General features: G+C 42.6%; 1 protein-coding gene across 1 annotated transcript; it reads left to right on the forward strand.

The window, feature by feature from the left end:
* Positions 1-24: 24 nt before the first annotated feature.
* Positions 25-19,321, forward strand: TMEM233 (transmembrane protein 233). The gene is made up of 3 exons (XM_067306805.1): positions 25-273; positions 8,578-8,712; positions 17,442-19,321. Exons 1-3 carry the CDS (start codon positions 85-87, stop codon positions 17,451-17,453), a joined length of 336 nt encoding a protein of 111 aa, XP_067162906.1. The 5' UTR covers positions 25-84; the 3' UTR covers positions 17,454-19,321.
* The last annotated feature ends 815 nt before the right edge of the window (positions 19,322-20,136 follow it).

Below are 20,136 nucleotides of genomic sequence, written 5' to 3' on the forward strand. Positions count from 1 at the left end.
CGCCGCGGCCGGGTCCCTCCCGCCTGCCCGGTGCGCGGCGCTGGCCTTTCCGAGCCGCCCGTCCGCCCGCCGCGCCGCAGCCCCATGTCCGCGTTCGCCGCCGGCGCCGACATCAAGAGGGCTCTGGAGAGCAGCCCCGAGACCAACATCGAGGATGAGCTGCCCGACGGGCCGCCGAGCCCGCGCCCCAAGAACTACCTGCTCCTCAGCATCCTCGCCTGCTTCTGCCCCGCCTATCCCGTCAACATCGTCTCCTTCGTCTTCGCCGTCATGGTGAGTGGCGCCCCGACGGCCGCGGCGGGGGCCGGCCGCGAACCCGCGGCCCCGGCGGGGGCTTGGGGACGAGGCGGGCGCCCCCCGGCTGGCCGCGCCGGCCCCGGCCCCGGCCCCGACCCCGGCCGCGGGCTGCGGCTCCGGCTGCGGCGGGCAGCGGCGCCGGCCCCCTGCGGAGCGGGGATCCGGCCGCCCCTGGAAGCTCTCGCCCCCGACGCCTGGCCACCGGGTTAGGGGAGGCAGCAAGCGTGAGAGCATCCGCGGGATCAGTCAGGGTCGCCACTCGGCTCTCCCAGCACATAGAGGCCAGCTGAAACCAGGCGCAAAACCTGGAGGGAAAGGCGATTCGCAGCAAGTTTTCAGTACCCGGTTATGTGAGAGAAGTTTATTGCAATTAATGGGATTTGTTACATCAACTAACTTGCACACGGAATGTTACGTGTTTATGCGTGCAAGTGGCTGGATGTGGTCTTTGCTTTGGCTAATCAGTTACAATAGAAGTGTCATCTTTAGCAGTAAACAGGCTTTTCTGCCCGATACTAATTTTATTTGCTACAATAATATACAAAACAATAATAATTTTAGCTTATTGGCAAAAAAACATGTAAAATTAAGCACTGAGTACGCTGAGAGAACAAACGTACTACTACAAGCCCTAATGCACTTGAATAGTCCTTAATAATACAGCAATCTCATTAAGATCATAAGGATTATTAGAACAGAATTTTCTTCTCTGAGTTAAGAGTTGCAGAGTCAGATCCAGACTTTTCTGATAGGACACATGATCAGTGTAATCAGTAATACTGCAGTGTATTTCTGTTGTTTAGGAACTGAAAAGGGTGTAAAACATGTTGTGTATTTTCATCCTTTTCTCTGAGAGCCAGGCTGAAAAGGTAAGTAAAAAATATAGCTGTTTCTTTTCGCAATTAGGTAGTGGGATAGTTACCTCTATCCAAAATCTACTAAAACACACTCTTTTAAAACTAATAAGATTAATTGGAAATTACAGCTTGATATCAGGATGCATGCTTAAGCTTGAAAATTATTTAAGAGAGTCATTCCAAAACCATCTTCACAACTGTTTTCTTACAGAAAAGAAAGGCATACTGTCCTTATACTGCTTATTTTCTTTGTTATTGATTGTACTATATACTATATCTTCTCTCTATGTATGCTCTGTATGCTTTATACTATATACTATATGCTTGCTTCCTTGACTGAAGAAGATTTGGTTCTGCTGGTAGCCAGCATCATTTCTGCCTGTGGACACTTAGGGTGCTATACAAAGTAGTGAGAGCTGATGGTCTGGGGCTGTGAGCGTGTGTTCACTATGACCGTACTTTCACCAAAGCACCGGGGCTGCACAGAAGTTAACTGCCAAGGACAGAATTTGGCCTCTAAAGATTTTTGCACCCCATATGGAGAAATTACCGCCCCCGCCCTAGTTGAAGTTCATGCAGGCTTTTGGAGTCAAGCTTAAGTAACTGCCTCCATGGGATATATAGAAACCATGGTGGGAAGAGCACTTCCTGAATGCTGAACAGTCTATGCAGGTCTCAGCTGCCCACTCCCTTAAAGGGAGAAAACAAAAACCAAACCAATGACCTCCAGCATGTGTGAATGCCTTTTATTTCAACATCGTTCTTACCCTTCCTTTCCCATAACAATAACATGTCCAACTTCTTTACCACAGCCCTGTTCCCCTGCCTTTTAGAGCTGCGGCTTGTAACTGCCACTCACCTCAACTCCGGCTTCTGCATTGTAACCTGCGCTGTTTTATCTCCACTTCTGCTGGGATCTACATCTTCCCTCTCTCCCAGCTTGTTTCTTAAAGTCCCTGTGGGTTAACACCGAGATACAAGAGTGGGTTATTTTATTTTCTTACAGAAGATCCCTATGCAGTCTGCAAAGATTGCTGAGATCTTGTGTCAGAAGAAAGACAGACCCATAGAAGTGGAGTTCTCTATAAATTTCCAGTGCCTAGAATGGGCCTGAAAGGAAAGGTCCTGTTGGCTTCAAAAGGGGCACGGTTCAGCACGCTATTTGCCTGTGTCATGTCCTTTTTAGGTGCTCTCAATTCTGACAATGAAGATAGTGTTCCCACTAAAAGTAGAGTCTGGGCTCTAGCACACCCCCGAGTTAAAAGACAGATTTGTCTTCAGTCCATGCCATCTCTTCTGCTGCCCCAGTTACAACTCTGGCACTTGTTTCCTCATTTCTTTCTCACCTTTGAGGGCATTATTGTTCTAGATCTTATCTCCTTGACTTTATTTCTGGAATGGAGCTCTCCCAAGTCCTCCCCATTGTGGTGATAACTTCTTCTTGTTCCTTACCTCCTTTCTGAAAGAAAGCTCTTTATCATGACAGAGGAGTAAGGCTAGCCAGTGGAAGTGAAAGGTAACGACATCAGTGAGTTGAAATGCTGGTGTTACAAGAGCTGCCCTCTCAAACTAGTTCCTGGTCACTCGCAGGTGTTAAGGTTGCTCAGCAGTTTCAGTAAATGGAGATCTGTTTACCCCAGGCTCTTGGCCAGGGCTCCTGGCTGTAGGATTACTGTTCACTGCAGTACTCTTCTGCAGTTCCAGCCAGATGCCATAGGTTCTCCTGCTTCCTGTTGCTTCCAGCGGCTGTATTATGTTGCTGTACAATCGCTCTACCCTAAAGGTGCCTAGCTCAGACTTTTGCCATTCCTTCTCACCACGTAGGTGAGACCACAGGCATCAGGCAGGAGGGTGGAGCACAGGTGCCAGGTCAGGAAGCTCATGGAGCGGCAGAGAGTCCTCTGATGCGAGACTGTGGCTGGGCTGTGAGATGCTGAGCTCTTTGGCTCCTTATCTGCAGGAGTGCCTCTTTCCCCTACTGTGAACCCAAACACCGCTGCATCTGAGGACTGGCTGTATCTGATTTATGGAATCAGGGAGCTAGAGGGAGACTGTGGGACAACCCTAAAAAATGAATCAAGTAGGTATTTTTAATTACCAGAACTTAGGTCTGGTAGTTTAATGAACCTTGTTGGCCTTTCTCAATACAGCACCTTCAGTTCTCTTATTTCAAAGATCTGTGAGGCAGATTGCTCATCTGAATCCATGTGACATTAGATTTGCAGCAACTTCAAAACAGTCTCTCAAAAGCTATTTTTCCCTATTTCTTTGCCTGTAACTTCCTCTTTATACTGTTGCATTTCTGTTTGATCATTTGCGTGGTTCAAACAACATGCAGTTCAGCTATAAAAATCTGGGTTCTGATAATGATAAGTTTTTTGATTCCATTTGTTGCCCCTGGATTCAGATGCCTTGTCTGTACATTCGTGTACTCAAGCAGAGAGAGGGAGCAAGGGGGTGTTAGAAGTCATGGGACAGCAAAGGATGGAATTGGTTCCTGAGACATGACCTCTTCTAGCTCGGATCCTAAAAAGCCATGAATAGTGTATTGGCTTTGGTCAGGTCAGGTTAGCACAGGGACCAGTGTTCCTGTACAGCTGTACTTGTCTTCAGTTAGAAAGTTTATTTTGAAATATATTTTCTTAAAGTAGGTTGTAGGTACCTTCACATCTACCACTATAGGGGACACTATATGGGAAGCATTACATACTTCAGTAATATCAAACAACAAGGCTCAGCAGCTGTTCTTAAACACGTTTGTGTGGCCCTCGTCTTTGCAAACTGATAAGCTTTCTGCAACGTTTTCAGCCCATCCCTGGAGACACAGAAGTCTAGCGTTTGCATGCAGCTGTACAGTATGCAGAGCAAACTCCCCGTTCATTGTGTCTTGCTCATCATCTGCCTGTTTCATTTGGCAAAAAGCAGAGATCAAGCCTGGTCCTGAGTCGCTGCCTGAGTCTGTCTTTTTCCTCCTTGCTCGTTTGTTGTGCGCAGTGAGGAGTCGTACTGCGCTAGCATGTCTCACTCTTCCTTTGGTCTGAACTGGAGAGAGAGCCTCTATGCAGGCAAAGCCAAATAAGGTTTGTTGCAACCTGGCTCGTGGAAAACAGAAGTTGTTGATCAGATAACCTCAGTTTGGACTGCCCAGATTTGTAAGGGATGTAGAGGAGGATTTCTGCAATAATTCAGTGTTCTTTTTGCTTTTGCAATAACTTGGATGTTCTAGGGATGTGGAACAGAAAATGCACATTAAAAGGAATTAATGGTTTGTAACTAATTCAGCAAATTTCTTTTTGTATGAGGTTAGGTTGTTTCACTGCTGAACTGAGACTATCTTTTACAGATAGATATGTGCAAGCCTGGTGAAGTCAACGTGGTTGCCCAAGTAAATTAGCAGCTGCAGAAGCATGGCTTTAGTTTATGAAGTCATAGTGAGCGAGGTAGCAGAAGTCTGAGAAATTATCATATGGTATTAGGCTGGAAATGACTGAAATTGGTTGTAAAAGTTAGATAGTCTGAATGTTACTTGCAGATGCTGTTTCTTGTATGTATTGGCTAGCCCTTGGAAATAAACACAGATGTAGCATTTAAGGCTTTAGAAGGCTTGATCAAAGGGCCTGTTGAAGTGGATGGAAGTAAATTAACTTAAAAGAGCTTTACATCAGACCCCAACCAGCTCCCCTAAATCTTTCTTTTTTCTTGAATATTGTCTAAATTATACTATTTAATGTAAGCCTCTTAATAAAGAAGCTTCTGTCTCCTTGCTGTCTCTCCCAGATCCTCTTCTTTATCCTTAATGCTAATTTCATCCTCCTCATTGTGGATTTTTATTAAAATGGCATTATTTATTAAAGTGTACAGGGTGAATTATTTATGCAGTATCTGCAGGAATTACATGGACTTTCTCCAGGCTTCTTAAATACATTAGCAAAGTGCTACAGAACTGCAAGCTGGTGCTGCCATCCACGTCTTACGCCATTTCCATTCAGAGACCGCATGGATGGGGATCTGAGTATAAAGTGTTTGCAGGGCCACACTCTAGATGTCATGGAAAGCTAGTCCTCTGATGGGTGAGAGGAGCAAAGTCAGGGCTTTGGTGTCAGCGATGCTTTTCCATTTTTCTCCCTGTAGTCAAAGTCGCTACATTCGCAGTTGCTGACAGAGGCAGGAGGAGAAGTCAGCCTGCCCAAGACCAAGCCAAGCCATGTTTTTTCTGATACTCCTTTTTATTGACCTTCCTGAATATATTTTGGGAAAACCTAAAAAAGCTTTTCTCCTGCAGACAGGACTGTTGGAAAAACATAGTGGAGTAACTTACATGAGAGGAGCTTTGCTGGCCACCCCTTGTAACAAGAATTCCCATCAGTGGAGAATTGGGATGACTGTGCCTCGGCACAGCTGCTGTCTTTCTGCCCAAATGATCAGGTTTGGCTTTTTAGCCTGATACCCTAAGGAAACAAGGTTTGAGCAGTCATCCTATCTGACTCTATGTTTGTGTCTCTGACTCTCATTTCCATCTCTTCCCTCTTTCTCCATTATGTCTTTTAAGTCTACTGGCCAACCTCAACAAAATTTGACAGCAAAGCAGAGATAATCGAGATATTCTCCAGGGAAATATGATAGAGAAATGTCTAGGAAAGTAGGCTGCCAGGAAGAGAAGAAATGTATCAGTGCTGTCTTTAAGGGCAAGAGTGCATCTGCAGCTCAGCCTTTCTTAGACACTAGAGAGCAAGTAGCCTTGAGATGCAATTGTAGGAATATAGGCTTCATTGCTCTGGGACTGCCTTGGCACAAGTGATCTTACTGCAGTGCTAACACTAAGGATTCATCTAGCCCATTAATTTCTGTGTGTTCACTAATTGACAGAACACAGATAATGTCCCTAATTATTTTTCCGCTTGAGAGGGGGAAAAAAAGGCTCCATAGCAATGTTTGGTATCCTCTGAAGTCTAAGTATGCTTTAGCAGCTAGAGTGCTTTGCTTGGCAAGAAGAGCAAAGCTGTCTAGTGAGATGCTTCTGTTTTTCGGGCCTGTCGTGCTGTACATCCATGGCTAAGCACATTTAGGCAGAGAGTGCAACTGCTAGATCCATGATAAAAATGTTGTTGGAAGTTAAAATAGCAGTAGGAGAATATGAAATTCAGAGGTAGGGCTGAATTTGAAAGAAGCACAGATTTTCGAAAATACTTAGCAGCTGCCATGTAACCTAAATGTCGTTCCCTGTGTCATTTTGAGGAAAACCTCAGGAACGCTTGATGCCGCACTGTGGTGGTGGTGTTCATGGCCTGAACGAAAGCCCATAGAAGCCAATGAATCTCCTGCCAAATCCACCACTCCGCTTTGGATCAGACTGCAGGATTTCCTGGTCACATAGTGGTAACCTAGGCATTTCATTAGGCACGACACTAGTGTTTCTTAAGCTTGAGATGGTTACATTTCCGTACAGCAGCAAAAGTTAGTGTTGTGCTAACTTGCTGTGCTTGATATGGGAGAGGTGCCATGACTCTGAAGCTGTCCTGTAACCAAGTCGGGCACCTGTGCATGTTCCTGCAGTGAATTTCATTGGCAGCGTCACCTTTAAGACCCTTGTAAGATCCCTTGCGCTTCAAAGTGCCTAATTTTCCTGAGAATCAAATCTTTGAATACCTTTGGTCCCTTGCCCTTGTTCTCATCAGGATCTTTCAAATGAGCCTGAATGTTCTCAGCCAAGCTGTAATGGAAATAAATGATGAAATAAAAGTGTTAGAAGTAATTTCCTCTTTGCCGAAAGGCTCTTTTTTTCTTTTTGTTTTGTCTAACTGCTTTAAAACCATTTGTCTGAATAACCTCAGACTAAGTTTAAAAGCCTCTCTAGCTGTAAAGTATGTGTGACAATGAAGGCACTTTTATCAGCACAGAAGGGGCAGAATTTGGCTTTTAGTGGAAAAAAATGACCCAGATAGATAGGACTTGAAGCTTTAACTTTGTGTAATTATCACCTGTGTTCATTCCTTTCCTGCTCCCCACAGTCTCAGGTATTCACTCTGTTGAATTAACTGTTGTTCTATCTCTGCTATAAAAAATGATTCATAACCAAAGCACTTTAGTAATAGCACATGGTGATACCTCATGCAGTCATTTTTTAAAGACAACCTATATTATTTAGTCCATGGTTCATTTGATCAGGTTTCCACCTTCCCCTGCTTCTGGGCAGGCCTGGAATACTTATGAAATCCTAAAGAACAGGTCATGAATAACCAATTCATCCAGGAAATATGCTGGGATAGTTCAATAGTGCAGTCTGATAAAGAAATCTGGACCCAATCTTATGGTTTATGAACTCAAACTCCCCAGATCTTTCAAAATAATTATTAGCATTAATCTCCTTTTTTAAGTTCTTTGATAGCGTCTTATTCTTGGGAAAGTTACTACAAACGGTATTAGACTAATATGCTGGAATATTTCTGTGTGTTCTTTTAAAATGTGTTTTTTTAAAAATACGCTCTGGTTGAAACAAAAATTAACTCAGAAAATCCTACAGTCTGTCTCACACAAGAGTAGAAGATCAGAGTGGTCCTATCACATCTTGAAATCTCTGTATTTAATGAATATAAAGTATCTGCTAAATCATGGACGGATAGACATAAACTCAGGCTGTTGAGGCAGTATCTGTATGTCTGATGCACACCTCTGGATGTGTATGATAATAATAATAATCACCGTGTTCCAAAAATACAGAGGGACAGAATCGCTAGTCTGCAAAAATGGCACTCAGATGTGTTGCGCAGATAATCTAGATTTCTTTGTTTTGCTTTTTCCATCACCAGCATACTACCTATTAATTCTTCAAACTTGGTTTTAAAGAGTATAGCGCTGGAAAAACAGGAAATTAGTAAGCTTTCTTTAAGGAGTTTTCCTGAGGCTTTCTGTAAAACGCAGCCTATTTATCTTCCTCTTCATGCTATGGTCCCATAGAGGGTCGGAGTTGATTTCATTGCAGTGAAGTGGCCAGCTTCTGTTAACTGTACAAACTACAGTTCACGTATACTACAGAAATACTATTTCCAGAGATACAAACCACTGACTTATGCGAGTGGGTGGATTAGAGTTGGTTTGACAGCCGTTATGCTGGTGTGTACAAGCAAACTCCTCATACAAGTTCCTTACCACTGTTCCCACCTCACCACCTCCTGCTCACCACTGAAGATGAAGACCTGTAGTTGCAATGAGCAGTACTGAAAACGAGTGAAACAGAAAAGCAATTCCCTGGTTACCTTGAACTGTACACAGTGCAAATGTATTGTTACTAAACAAATCAGCATTTTCTGAAGTCCTTTCTGCAGTACCAGTTTGCATAAACTTAATATTAGTCAAGTCAGTTGCATTGCTTTGTGTACTGATTTTTGTTAACAATAGTCACAAACTCTCTATTTCTCTTCTACAGGCTTTAAACAGTTATAATCAAGGAGATATAGAAGGGTCAAAAAGACTGGGTCGCAATGCGCTCTGGATTGCTGTCGCATCAATTATCATTGGCCTTGTCATCATTGGAATCTATTGTGTAGTTCACTTCACAACGGTAAGCAAATGCAGTCAGTCCCAATACAAGTTCTTCCTTGTATGAGGGCTTCAGAATAAGAAACTAAAGACTGTCATAACCACCTACTAATGTTGTAATTTAAAGATGCACTCATGTTTTCCAAAAGAGAAATTTTTATTTCTTATTTTATAATTAAGGAAATGCTATTTTCTGTGGTTAAATGCAAAGGACTGAGTATTAGCAGCAGTTCCAGAAACTCTTGCAGCTCCCTTAGATGTTTACTTTAGGCAAGTTGCTTATTTTCTCAGTCCTTCAGTTTCTCCGTCTGCAAGACCAAATGCATAGAGATCCTTAGATTTCAAGTAGTAGTGTCCATAAGTGCAAATTTTCAGTATTATTATCTGTCCAATGGCTCTTTTTTTTTTTTTTTTTAACTTTCCAAGGAGGAGAAGAAAGGCAATTACTATTTTACTATTTGATATTAAGGTAATCATGACTATATCAAAAGTGACTACAAATGCAATTTTGACTTGGCTTGCTGTGGATGAAAGTTGTTCACATTCGGTGCTGTATAGTTGATCTGCCTGGTATATCTAGAACTGTAATGAAGAAGCTAGAGAAATGAGTTTCTGTATACAAAGTGGTTACTCAGGTGGATTACAAGTCTATTAAGAAAAGAGGACAAAAATAATTGGGGCATTAATACCTTTCTTAGGGTTGTGCAACAATAAGTTCTTTTCTCATTAGTAGTGTGCACTCCCCATGAAAATCACCCATTTGAATCCATTTATTGTTAGCTGTTTTGGTTGGAGCACCGTCTTCCCTAAGCCTTCCAGAGGCTGCCCAAACTTACATATAAACTATAAATAGAGATCACCTCATCCACCACTGAAATGCAAACATCTCTGGGGAGCAGAATGGGGTAACTGGTTAAGCATGCGCAACATTTTCAGACAAAAACTTGAAGTGTACCATGTTGAACTGCAGAGAAGTTAATGGAACCGGAGTTCATTTCTCTAGGATGTTAGAGGATGGTGCCACAGAGTCAGAAGCTGACTGTATCATTCACTAGTTTCCCATACCCTTTGCAAGCATGAATCTCATTTTGATTCAGCTTGTATTTGTGCAGTCCTCGCAGATTTAAAGGCAAGTCACTTCAGGCTGGGTGTGCCAAGTTTTGTAATTGACAGCAGCAGTAAATTCCTCTGTTCACTTCTGCCACCTTACTCATCATTTCTCAGACAAGGATAGCAATTCAGTTCTTTTTTTCTAAGCAGAAAGAGAGAAAGACAGCATGAGGAATAGCTGAAACCGCTGGCCAAAAGCATTTACATTAACCAGGGCACAGCTAGCTACATGTAATTGCAGTCAGCATTTCAGTTGCACTACAGTAGGACCCTGCTTGCTGAATGTGTGAATGCTCCCATGTGCCCACTGCCAGAAATTAGAGGTAGTTAGCTCTTTACATCTATCTAGTATTTGTAAGCACCTCTCACTCCTACCCTGGAGGAATTAAGCAGCAATAAATCAGTATAATTGGGCTTTATTGCCTTTCTTCTTAAATTTTGTCTTTTCAGGGTTTTGTTGTTATTTTTCTTCCTAAGAAAAAAATGCATTAGACAGAAGTGTTCCCAGGTGCCTGGAAATCCTCAGCACACTGGGATATTAATTTCTGTACTCAGTAGCATCTCCATAGAGGCCTCTTGGCCAAATGGTATCTTCAGTTCTGTCAGGACTCAAGTGACAGGTTTAGTGGATTCACCCTTCTCCCTAGCTTTCCAGGCTCTTCACTACTTCCCTTCCCACCCTCACCTGTCACCCTCCAAAGAGCCCTTTCTGTTGTTTTTTTATTTTGTTTCTAAGAAAGTGTGTGATGGGAACAACAATTTTCTTTACTCTCCTGACGTGAAAATGGGTGAACAGCAGCACCCAACTGTCCTTTCCACTCTCTATGCTTACCTGAATCCTTCCATAAATCTGAGTCTGCCTTGTTGCCTTACTCTTGGGCATTTTTATCTTATGTTAAATTGTCTTTGAGTTTGACATGCCACTGGTGTGCACCTGGATGACATTGCATTCTCCATGAAGTTGTCTTGTACCTCCGTCTGTACACCTTGGTCATGATTATTTACCAAAAGCCACTTTGTACTCTCTGCTAATGTGAAGTGAGTGTAAAATTACTTATGTACTAGCAAATATATATACTTCAATGTTAGTAAGATGGTACAAAATAGCCTTAATAGAAGAATATGACAGTTATCCCTGTAATTAATTAATTTGCTTACCATTAGGCACAGATCTGATGTTTCTGTGACCTGCACATGCATTTGTCATGAAAGTTAATTTAGACTACAGCAATACATATGAAAAGCTTGACCCTTCCAGGATTCAGTATCTTGTGTTTTATCCACATGGAATTCATCAGCTGCCTCATTACTGAGTTGCTCCTGCTGACATTCCTTGTGGACTTTCTTGGTCTTGAAAGAATAACGAGCATCCATTGGGAGTATCCCCCTTTTATTCTCCTTCCATACTCCTGTATCCCTTGTGGATGCTGTTTACCACCCAGTTTCTAATCTGTATCAATACTTTATCTTTTTTGCCTTGACTTCTAGAGCCTCTCACAGCAGGTGTTACTGAGTATTCATAAAGCCTTTGATAAATTTTACCAGCCCATTCTGATTTATCCATGGTCTTGCTGACTCCTTCAAAGACACATATTAAGAATGTGCACTTTCTTTCTATCATACGGCATTTGTGTAGATGTTTTACAGCTTTTTCTCTCTCTCATTAGTTATTCTTTCACCACACTTACCATTATTTAAAGTATTAGTGTAGCTGTTCTGCATATCCTTAGATTGTTGCTTGCACTTTTTAAAAGAGGAATGGACAATGTTTGCCAGGTCTCTCCAGCAGTCCTCATTCCTCAAGGAGGGTTCAGTGGTCATAAAAGCCACAGCACTGCCTGCAACTACCTGCAGGAAGCGCCCACTCCTAACTGAGCCTTTCCTGTTGCCAGCAAGGTTGAGGAGAACATCACCTGAGCCCACTCACCCTTCACACCCTGTAGTCATTCTCAGTGCACTCAGGATGTCCCCTGGCATTATCATTGGTAGCCACATGGATGAACAGCAAGGGACAATGAGTCTGAGGGCTAGGTGATCCCCAGCAGTTTTTCCACAATATCCCAGGGTTGAGCTCTTGGAAAGCAACAAAACTCCAAGTCAGGTTGGCAGGAGGGAATTTCCATCAACTGTCACGCACCTTTTCTTCTTGGTGCAGAAACTTGGTGCAGGCTCAGTGGTCTATGAAGCCTCCCTCAGCAGAACTGGTTCCTCCTCACCTGCTCCCAGGGGGCTGGTTACACCTGTTCTGCTCTAGTTGTTCATCCTTTGCATCATGAGGCTTGGGCTCTTCCCTCCGCAGGGTCTCTGTGAAGACCCTGTTGGTCTCCTGTTTGTCCTCCCTGATGGTCTGCAGTCTGCTCACCTTCTCCTGAAGCCCTTTCCCCTGGGGACTTAGCTCCTCAGCCAGAGCACAGCTCCCACAGGTGAGACCACCATCACCCCAGGCTCAAGGAGAGACACCAGGCACTCCCCGCAGCCACAGGCCAGACAACTACATCCTTCCTCTGAAACTCCATCTGGGTCAAGGCATTTGCTGTGCCAGGCAGTTGCTTCAGCAGTTCTGGGAACAGTGCCCTGTGGCTCATCACCACCAGTGTTGCACAGTCTCAAGCAGTCCCATACTGTCTTCAGCAGAGTTTCTGGTCCCCCTTCTGTGCAAACTGCCACATTAACTGCTGAAGACCCTGTTAGCTGCTCCTCTTTGCCACTCTTGAACTCTTTTATTGAAACCACTGAGAATTAGTTTCTCAAATACTTTTCCTGATCTAGAACCAGGTTCCTTCAACATTCACTGAAAAGTAATGTCCTCTCTATGAATGATATTTCTAGAAGATCAGTTTGAGGTCAGTGCCTAACTCACTGAATTTCAGTAGCATTTGGGTACCAAATCCCATGTGCCCCATTAAAAATTTCAGCCAAAGTTATCCATTTGTTCTCACATCTCCTCTTCTCACTTTCCAGTACCCAAATCCAGTATGTGTTCTATCCTGCTTAGGAAAGCGACTAGGTCCTGTGTTTTAAGCAGAGTTGAGGGGGTTCCCATGGTACCCCACAGGCCTCTCAGCCAGGAGAAAACCCACTAGTTAGGGCTGTTGAAAGTAGAAATGGTAGAAGCTAGAGTGAGGAAGTGCAAGAAATTCCTGCCTTGAACAAACACTGGCAGTAATTATACCTGCAATAATTATTGTCTACCCTGCTAGGAAAACGGGATTAGACATGCGTGTTGTTGCAGTTCCCCTGGACTATTCTGATGCTTATGAACTGTGGAGTGAACAGGAAGGAACATGACGCAGTAACGTTTGGTGCCCGTAACCCATCACTGCACTAGCTTGTCATTGTCTGTGACACATGTAGCCTGATAAGGGGAGTGACCTGGATTAGACTGTCCACAAAGTCTTGAATTCAGCTCTCTGTGCCCAGGATCTGGTGGATGAGATCATGGGCATGCATCTGATAACAATCCACAGACCACAGGAACAGCTGAAAGGCTGTTTTTTCACCTGGCTGAAAATAGATCAGCAGGAACTGAGGGACTCGGGAAGAGAAATGGCCTTTCACTTTTCAGAAAGTTCCTATCCTCTGACCCCCAAGCTTCTTGCACACCTTAGTAGGTCTATTCAGTTGCAGAGCAACAACAGCACAGGAAAAACAGTGGTGGGCACCTACATCTGCATCAAAGAAACAGTCTTGACGTTTCATTCGAGATCTACCTGGTGCTGAGCCAATTCTGGACTTGTCCTGCTGCCTTGGAGAGCATCATTCATCTATAAAGACCAGCATGTTATCTTTGGAGAACATACATTAGGATATATATATATCCTATATATCTATATATATATATCCTTTTATATATATATATAAATATATATATATATAGCCAGGAGTAGGGACCACCCAACGCTTAGGAATAATCTATTTTCTGCAGTCATGACCCTGAATGTAGACAAGGGGAAACTGTCACTTGTATCACCAGAGTGATAAAACTTGCCTGTCTTGATCAATGCAAACTTTGGTGTGTTCTTTATACTGAGGAATCACTCTGTGTTAAGCTGCGGTGTGTACTGAATCACAGCTATCCCCCGTTGCGCTCGAGGCCCAATTTCTCCCTACTCTATTCTGTAACTTCTACCCTCTCCAGTCAGCTTGTCCTACCTTGCCAGTCCATTGCCCTGAACTACATTTGCACTGCTTGCTCAGATGTAACTTAAACCAGTATTTATGTCACTGCTGAGTCTAGCCCTGCATATGTGCTCATAGGCATGTTGTCCGTCAAGACCTGCTGTGAGGAAAGAGCCGTATTTGTCTTCCATAAAGAGACATCATTACAAACTGAAACAGTGCAGGGCGCTCTGTGCCTCAGCCTGTGTGTGGCCTTATCTGCTGTAATATGCCTGGTTAGAGAGTTAATGGCAGAATATCTAATGACAGGCTGCACTCAGCTGTGAACCACATCCTGAATTCTGCCTGCAGTTCTTGTGCCCTGGCTCAAAAAAGATGTGGCAGAGAAAAAATAGAGAAGGGCAGCAGGGTATAAAAAAATTTTCGTATGGGGAAAGATAAAATAGACAAGATCTCTTTGTCTTGGCAAGGAGAGACTTGGGAATCTGGTAGTTAAAGGCCCCAAGTTAAAGGTCTCTTATGAATGAGATCAAGGACAGCAGAGGAAAGTAGCTTTAAACAAGCAGAAGGAGGTACTTTTCCACATGATATAAAAAGCAGCTCTGGAACTTACACTTACAGGCTGCTGTGGATACCAAAAATATAAATGATTTGAAACAGCAACCAGAGAAATTCACAAAAGAAAGCTTAAATGCAAAGTTGCAGATATAATTGCAGGCTCAGAAAGTTTCTAAGCTGCAGATTGCCAGAGATAGAAGGTAGCAAAGGCAGAAATATCACTCTGTACTCAGCCTTTCTTACACACTCCCTCTAGGCATCTGCAACATGTCACTGTCAGAAGCAAGATACTGAAGAGAGAGCTGTTTACACTGATCCAGTACAGCTGCTCTTATGCTCTTTTATAAGTCCTATTAGAAGCCTTTCACTGACTTGAATGGATTTGGAGTCAGCCTTCTTGTCTCCTGCTAAGGCTTTTGAGCAGTGAAAGCTAATAATTTTGTCTTTGATTGAGGGTTCAGTAGTTCAAGATCTGTCTTTTCAGAGCAGTCTCCAAATTTTCAGAGCAGTTTCCAAATTCTGGACTTTTCTGACAGCACGAGATGCTTGGTGTCTCTGGATGTTATTTCAGTCCCACCAGCAGGATTCAGGGAAACACAATCCTGAGCTGGGACCTCCTTAGTTGAGTGAAGGAGACCCCAGGGGTCTCAAACCCTGTTCTTAACTGGATCACAATATGTCATATTCTACTTCATGCTACTACAGGAATCACATGTTCTTACCCCTTCCTGGGTTCGCAGCATAGCCTATTAGTAGTCTGAAGCAATGCGCAGCTTCTTACAGCAGACACTTTTAGACTGTTTCTAGCGTCTAGGTGAAGCTGACAGTGCTGTCGGGAGCAGAATGAGAGTTCGTATGAGTTTTGCTTCCTGACTGAGCAAAAAAGCACATCAGCTAAAGCCCATGTCTTTGGTGCAGCTCTCCAGTGGTTCTTTGCAGTCTAGGCAAGTGGAAGTGAGTCAAATAGAAATGTGGAGAAGCAGTCGGAGTGAAGTAAAGAAACAAGCTCTTCTGCACAGCCCAGGCTGAGATAGAGACAGTACTGGTATGAGGAAGGGTAGCCAAAGTACTGAAGAAAAGGAATGCGAGCAACTCCTGCCAATGGACTAGGGCCCAGGATTCTCTTCATTCAGATCAGAAGCTCATCATCTTTGTTTACCTTGAACCCCAGTGCCATAGGCAGAGGAGATATATCCACTGGTAAGTGCATGCATGAGAAGGATAGTCGTGTTCAGCGACTTGGGAATTTCATCCAAACCATTATGATATTTTAATGCTCGTGTAGAGGAGTCTGAACTTCTGACCCCTTCCTTAATCTCACTTGAGCTAGAACTTCACCCCAAGGCAGTCACAGCAATACTACCACCTGTCAGCATGGCTCCGAAGGAAAACAGAGAGACAGCCAGGCTCTGCAGAAAGTACCAGGTGATACTGCTTCATTATCAGTAGGGTTTTAAATCAAGCATATTTGCAGTAATGTAGCTTTGGTAATCCCTACTGGAAGGAAAAGGAACAAGCATTTAGACTGTGCCAGGAACAAGTGTATGCATTCATTTTTCTTACTAACTTATACATAATTCTTCAGGGGGGAAAGGTATACAAGCTTATTTTTAAGCATATTGTATTTTTTTCTCTGCCATCCCCTTCCTGAGGATCTCAAAATGATTTGCAACCATTTCACTGAGTGAGTGTCTCTGTTTCACAGAGAGAATAAGCTGAGGGCCAGCAAATTCACAGGAATTACACAGCCAGCCTCCAGATCTTTATACTACCCATCCTGCTCTCTGTACCGTTCCATAGTAAAGAAAGAGCCAAGGAAGCCTGCCTGCCTTTGGCTGCAGGGATTGATTTGCTGGTAACCAGTATAGTGCAAAATCTGAAGTCAGGGCATCCCTATTGTCTTTTACCCACATTAATTCTTGGTGTCCAGGTAACCAGTGAGCTCACACTGCTGCTTTTCTATCAGTGAGAGCACAAACTGATTCTCTCATTTATCCACTATCTCTTTTAACTGCATTTGTAAAACATAGTTGCTTGAAGTCCACTAGCTGTCTATCAAATGTGACCTGTGAGCTCAGAAGTTGAGTAGTGGGCAGACAGGTACACATAGATGCACAGAGGCAATGTGATTATTTCAGCCTCATTTCCTTAGCAAACCACATAAAAAGACTGGTCCAGTTGTTTTCATCTGTGCATGGAGGAAGTGCCCCCACAATAGATTCTGCCCATTCCCTTTTGGAGTCCCGAGTAGGGCCCAACAGGCAATCAGCAAAGGAGTTAATGCTATCTGCGAGGATATATTTACTGTTTAGTACCACGTGTCCTGGATCCCCCGTTAGGAAGCTGCTAAGGGTAGCTGCTTAATGGAGAATTGGGAATTGTGTGGAGCATGCAAAAGGAGGTAGCAGCAGAGAGCCCAGCAGCCAGAGGGAAAACAGTGAGATCTGTACAAATGGGTAATGTCTGAGACCTACCCTTAACAGGAATTTGAGGGAACTTCTCAGATCTTCCCACCCCTAACACAGGCGCAAAAAACCCCAGGTTACCCAGTCCCTTTAAAAACTCAGGCATGTGTTGCTGTTGTATTTGCCAAGTTGCCTACTAAAACAGTCAGGCAAGAACAATACTTTTATGTACCACTTCAAGGAATCAGAGTTGCTGTTGCCCTCATGAAGCTTTGGCATATAAGAGCCCATTTCCTGGCAATGAAAGAGCCTAACTTGCATTGATTCAGGTAACCCAGTTTAAAAATTCAGTTCAGATTGACAGATGACTGGTGCCATTAGAAACTTAGTGCTTTGATTCAAAACTGTATTGAACCACTAATCCAGAGGGATGTTTGTTAAGAGACCAAGTGCAACTAAATAATGTATCCATTAGATCTGTAGAATTAATAATTTAAATTCACAGGCAAACTCTCTGTCTTTTCCTCCTTTAACAATACATATTTTTGTGTCCTTGCAGCATGCTATCTGAAGACCAGGACCGCTCTTGAAGGATGTCGTCATGTAAATCTCAGGAGGGGAAAAGTAAGAAGAAAAGGAAGTTCTTCATTCCAGACTCTTAGATTTGACCCTACAAGTCTCTCTGCAGAGGCATGTTGCTGGTGGATCAACTGATAATTCAGTTAGTTAATCAGTGTGGTGTGACCAGATATTCAAAATGATTTATTTATAAGGAATCTCAGTATAAAGCAGAATTTTCTCTTTTACTCTAATGTACAATGAGATCTTGCCCTAATGACTCCCTTTTCTTTCTGATTTACATGGAATGTATGCTGGATCCCTGATGTTCCCTGACTGAGCCCAGCCAGACAAAGCCAACTTATCTAGATGTTTATAGTGCACAGTGTAGGATCTGATGCACAACCCACTAGTAGAAGCTAGTAGGAGAACTCCTGTTGCCTCCAGTGGGCTTTGGGACAGGCCATTAAGGATACTTATATTCCTTTAAAATAGCCTCCACATAAAGTAGTCATAACCACAAGTTTGTGATTTTATCTTGCTATGTGATTTTATAATGCTGTGGGTGTACTCTGACTCAGCGGCTGCTTTCTTTGTCACCCTCAGCTTTTCAGTCTTTCATATTGTTTTTTTCACCACGCAGTGACTGATTTCAATCATTTGATTATTAAGAGACACTCTTGTTCCATAGCATCCATATTTTTCTTAATGATATCTTTTTTTTGTTGTCTTTCGTTGTTGAACTCCCTTGACTTAGCCTCAGTCCTGCATTAAAGTTGTGCTGAGCATATTTTTCTCTTTAAACTTCTCTGATCCATGTATGTAAGAAGTTTCTCTATTTTTTCATCTGACAAAGGATCTTCTTTTTAAATAATGTGCTTCTCCATCCCTTTGTTATTGCTCCTCTAGCAAGTCACAGTTTCATTATATTCTGCTTTGTCAGTGTCTTTTTGTTTGATTCACCCTCTCATCTTGCTATGAATAGTCTATATATCAATGCAGTTAGACATGGACAGATTCTTCTACCCTTACTGGTGTTATATAGACTCTTGCTGATCTTGAGTTACTACTCAGTGAACAGCCTTAAATTACAAAATTGATGGTCTCTAAATTAATGCAATTTTTTGATATCTTACAAAAATACAGCATGGGACAGCTGGTTTTTATTAGCTGAAAACTTTTTGAAATAACATATTTGTTCCATCACCCAAATATTCCATGTTCAAAGGAGTAAACTTTAGTGAGGATCAACACAGATGGCTACATCTTCAATGGTTGTTGCTTCGTTTGCTTTAATTGTTACTACATCTTCAAGCAAGCTATGTCAGTTTACACTTACTCTCCTTGCACTGGCATAAATCAGGACTGACTATCCAGAAATTCATGGAGAATTGCAGGTGCAAGTGAAAAAAGAAACAAGCCTGGCAGGAGTACAACTACATATTATCAAAGAAAAAAATCAAAAAGAAAAATCTCCCAGAAACCTGTATTTGTCAAAGCATATGTCTGGAAGCAGCATGTATTTTTCGTGCCTTGAGATTACACGTTTAATGTGCTTTTTCATTTTTCTTTCCGCCAAATTCTGTTTTTCATTGAAGTCAGTGATGCATAGTCTATCCTTAATTACTGCAGTATAAATCTTCGCTCATACCACTGAAATCAGTTGATTTCTTCAGCATTTACAGTGCTAGAATTTGTCCACATGGGAATCTTGCCACTGATTTTGATGATCCCAGGAACTAGATGTTCTGTGAACTCTTCTTCAGTTTTTGAATACTATTTCAATGGTTAATATGTCTTGTGGGACTTTTAGTAGCTTGCCGTATTGTCAGATATAATAGAACTGTCATTGAGAAGTGGAATAAAATTACTTTTAATTCATGTCCATTCTGGTATATGGGAACTGTCTTTCCTAAGTTTTCTTGCCTCTCCTATTTTAATGAATAATTTCCCTTTTTCAAACCCATTGGGCGACTTCAGGGTAAAGTGAATCAAAGCAAAAATAAAGGATTTCTGGCCTACATGATATTATACAAACAATCTGGGAAGAGAAGTTCTTATATATTCTTTCAGTCATTTATGAAGCTGCATCATTTAATTATAAAATAAGATTGTAAAAGATTAATATAACAATTGCCTGTTAAAAGCCAAGCTCTGTTCTGTCACACTACTATGTATTTATGTATTCAAAGTCTAACTGAGTCAACTGGACTTGCTTCAGTTTATATCACAGCTGGTGGGAACAGAATTCATTCCTATTTGCTTGTTTATCCCAAAGCAGCAACAAGCTGAACTGTGGTAAAGCAGAGATTCAAAAATCTTAGCTTGGATTCAGCTTCATTCTCACCAGCGCACATAATTCCATTGACTTCTTGGTGTTATGCTTGATTTTTCCAGTGGAAAATCACTGGACAGCCGTAGTTAATACATTCAGAAGTTGTTAGAGATCGGTTAACAATCATAATAAGTGAACGTCAGTAAGGTAGGCTCTTGGCTTCATTTTCAAAACAGCATCTAGAAAGAGTGTTGAGGGGGTTTCAGAATGGCCCCTCACTGGGTTTTTTGGGGCTTTCCCACCACGAGCGGCGAAAGTGGTCGAATGGGGTAGCTAAAGAGGATCCCTGACCAGATAACAGTGGCCGGATTTCCACTACTTTGCATTGCCGTAGTAACACTTGTGCATCAATGTACAGAAA

Source organism: Apteryx mantelli, chromosome 17 (assembly GCF_036417845.1).
Source record: "Apteryx mantelli isolate bAptMan1 chromosome 17, bAptMan1.hap1, whole genome shotgun sequence".
Classification (NCBI taxonomy): domain Eukaryota; kingdom Metazoa; phylum Chordata; class Aves; order Apterygiformes; family Apterygidae; genus Apteryx; species Apteryx mantelli.

Coding starts and splice junctions, on each gene's coding strand:
- TMEM233 (XM_067306805.1), top strand. CDS start 85: ATGTCCGCGTTCGCCGCCGGCGCCGACATCAAGAGGGCTCTGGAGAGC. Junction 274..8,577: donor CCTTCGTCTTCGCCGTCATG/GTGAGTGGCGCC, acceptor TCTCTTCTACAG/GCTTTAAACAGTTATAATCA.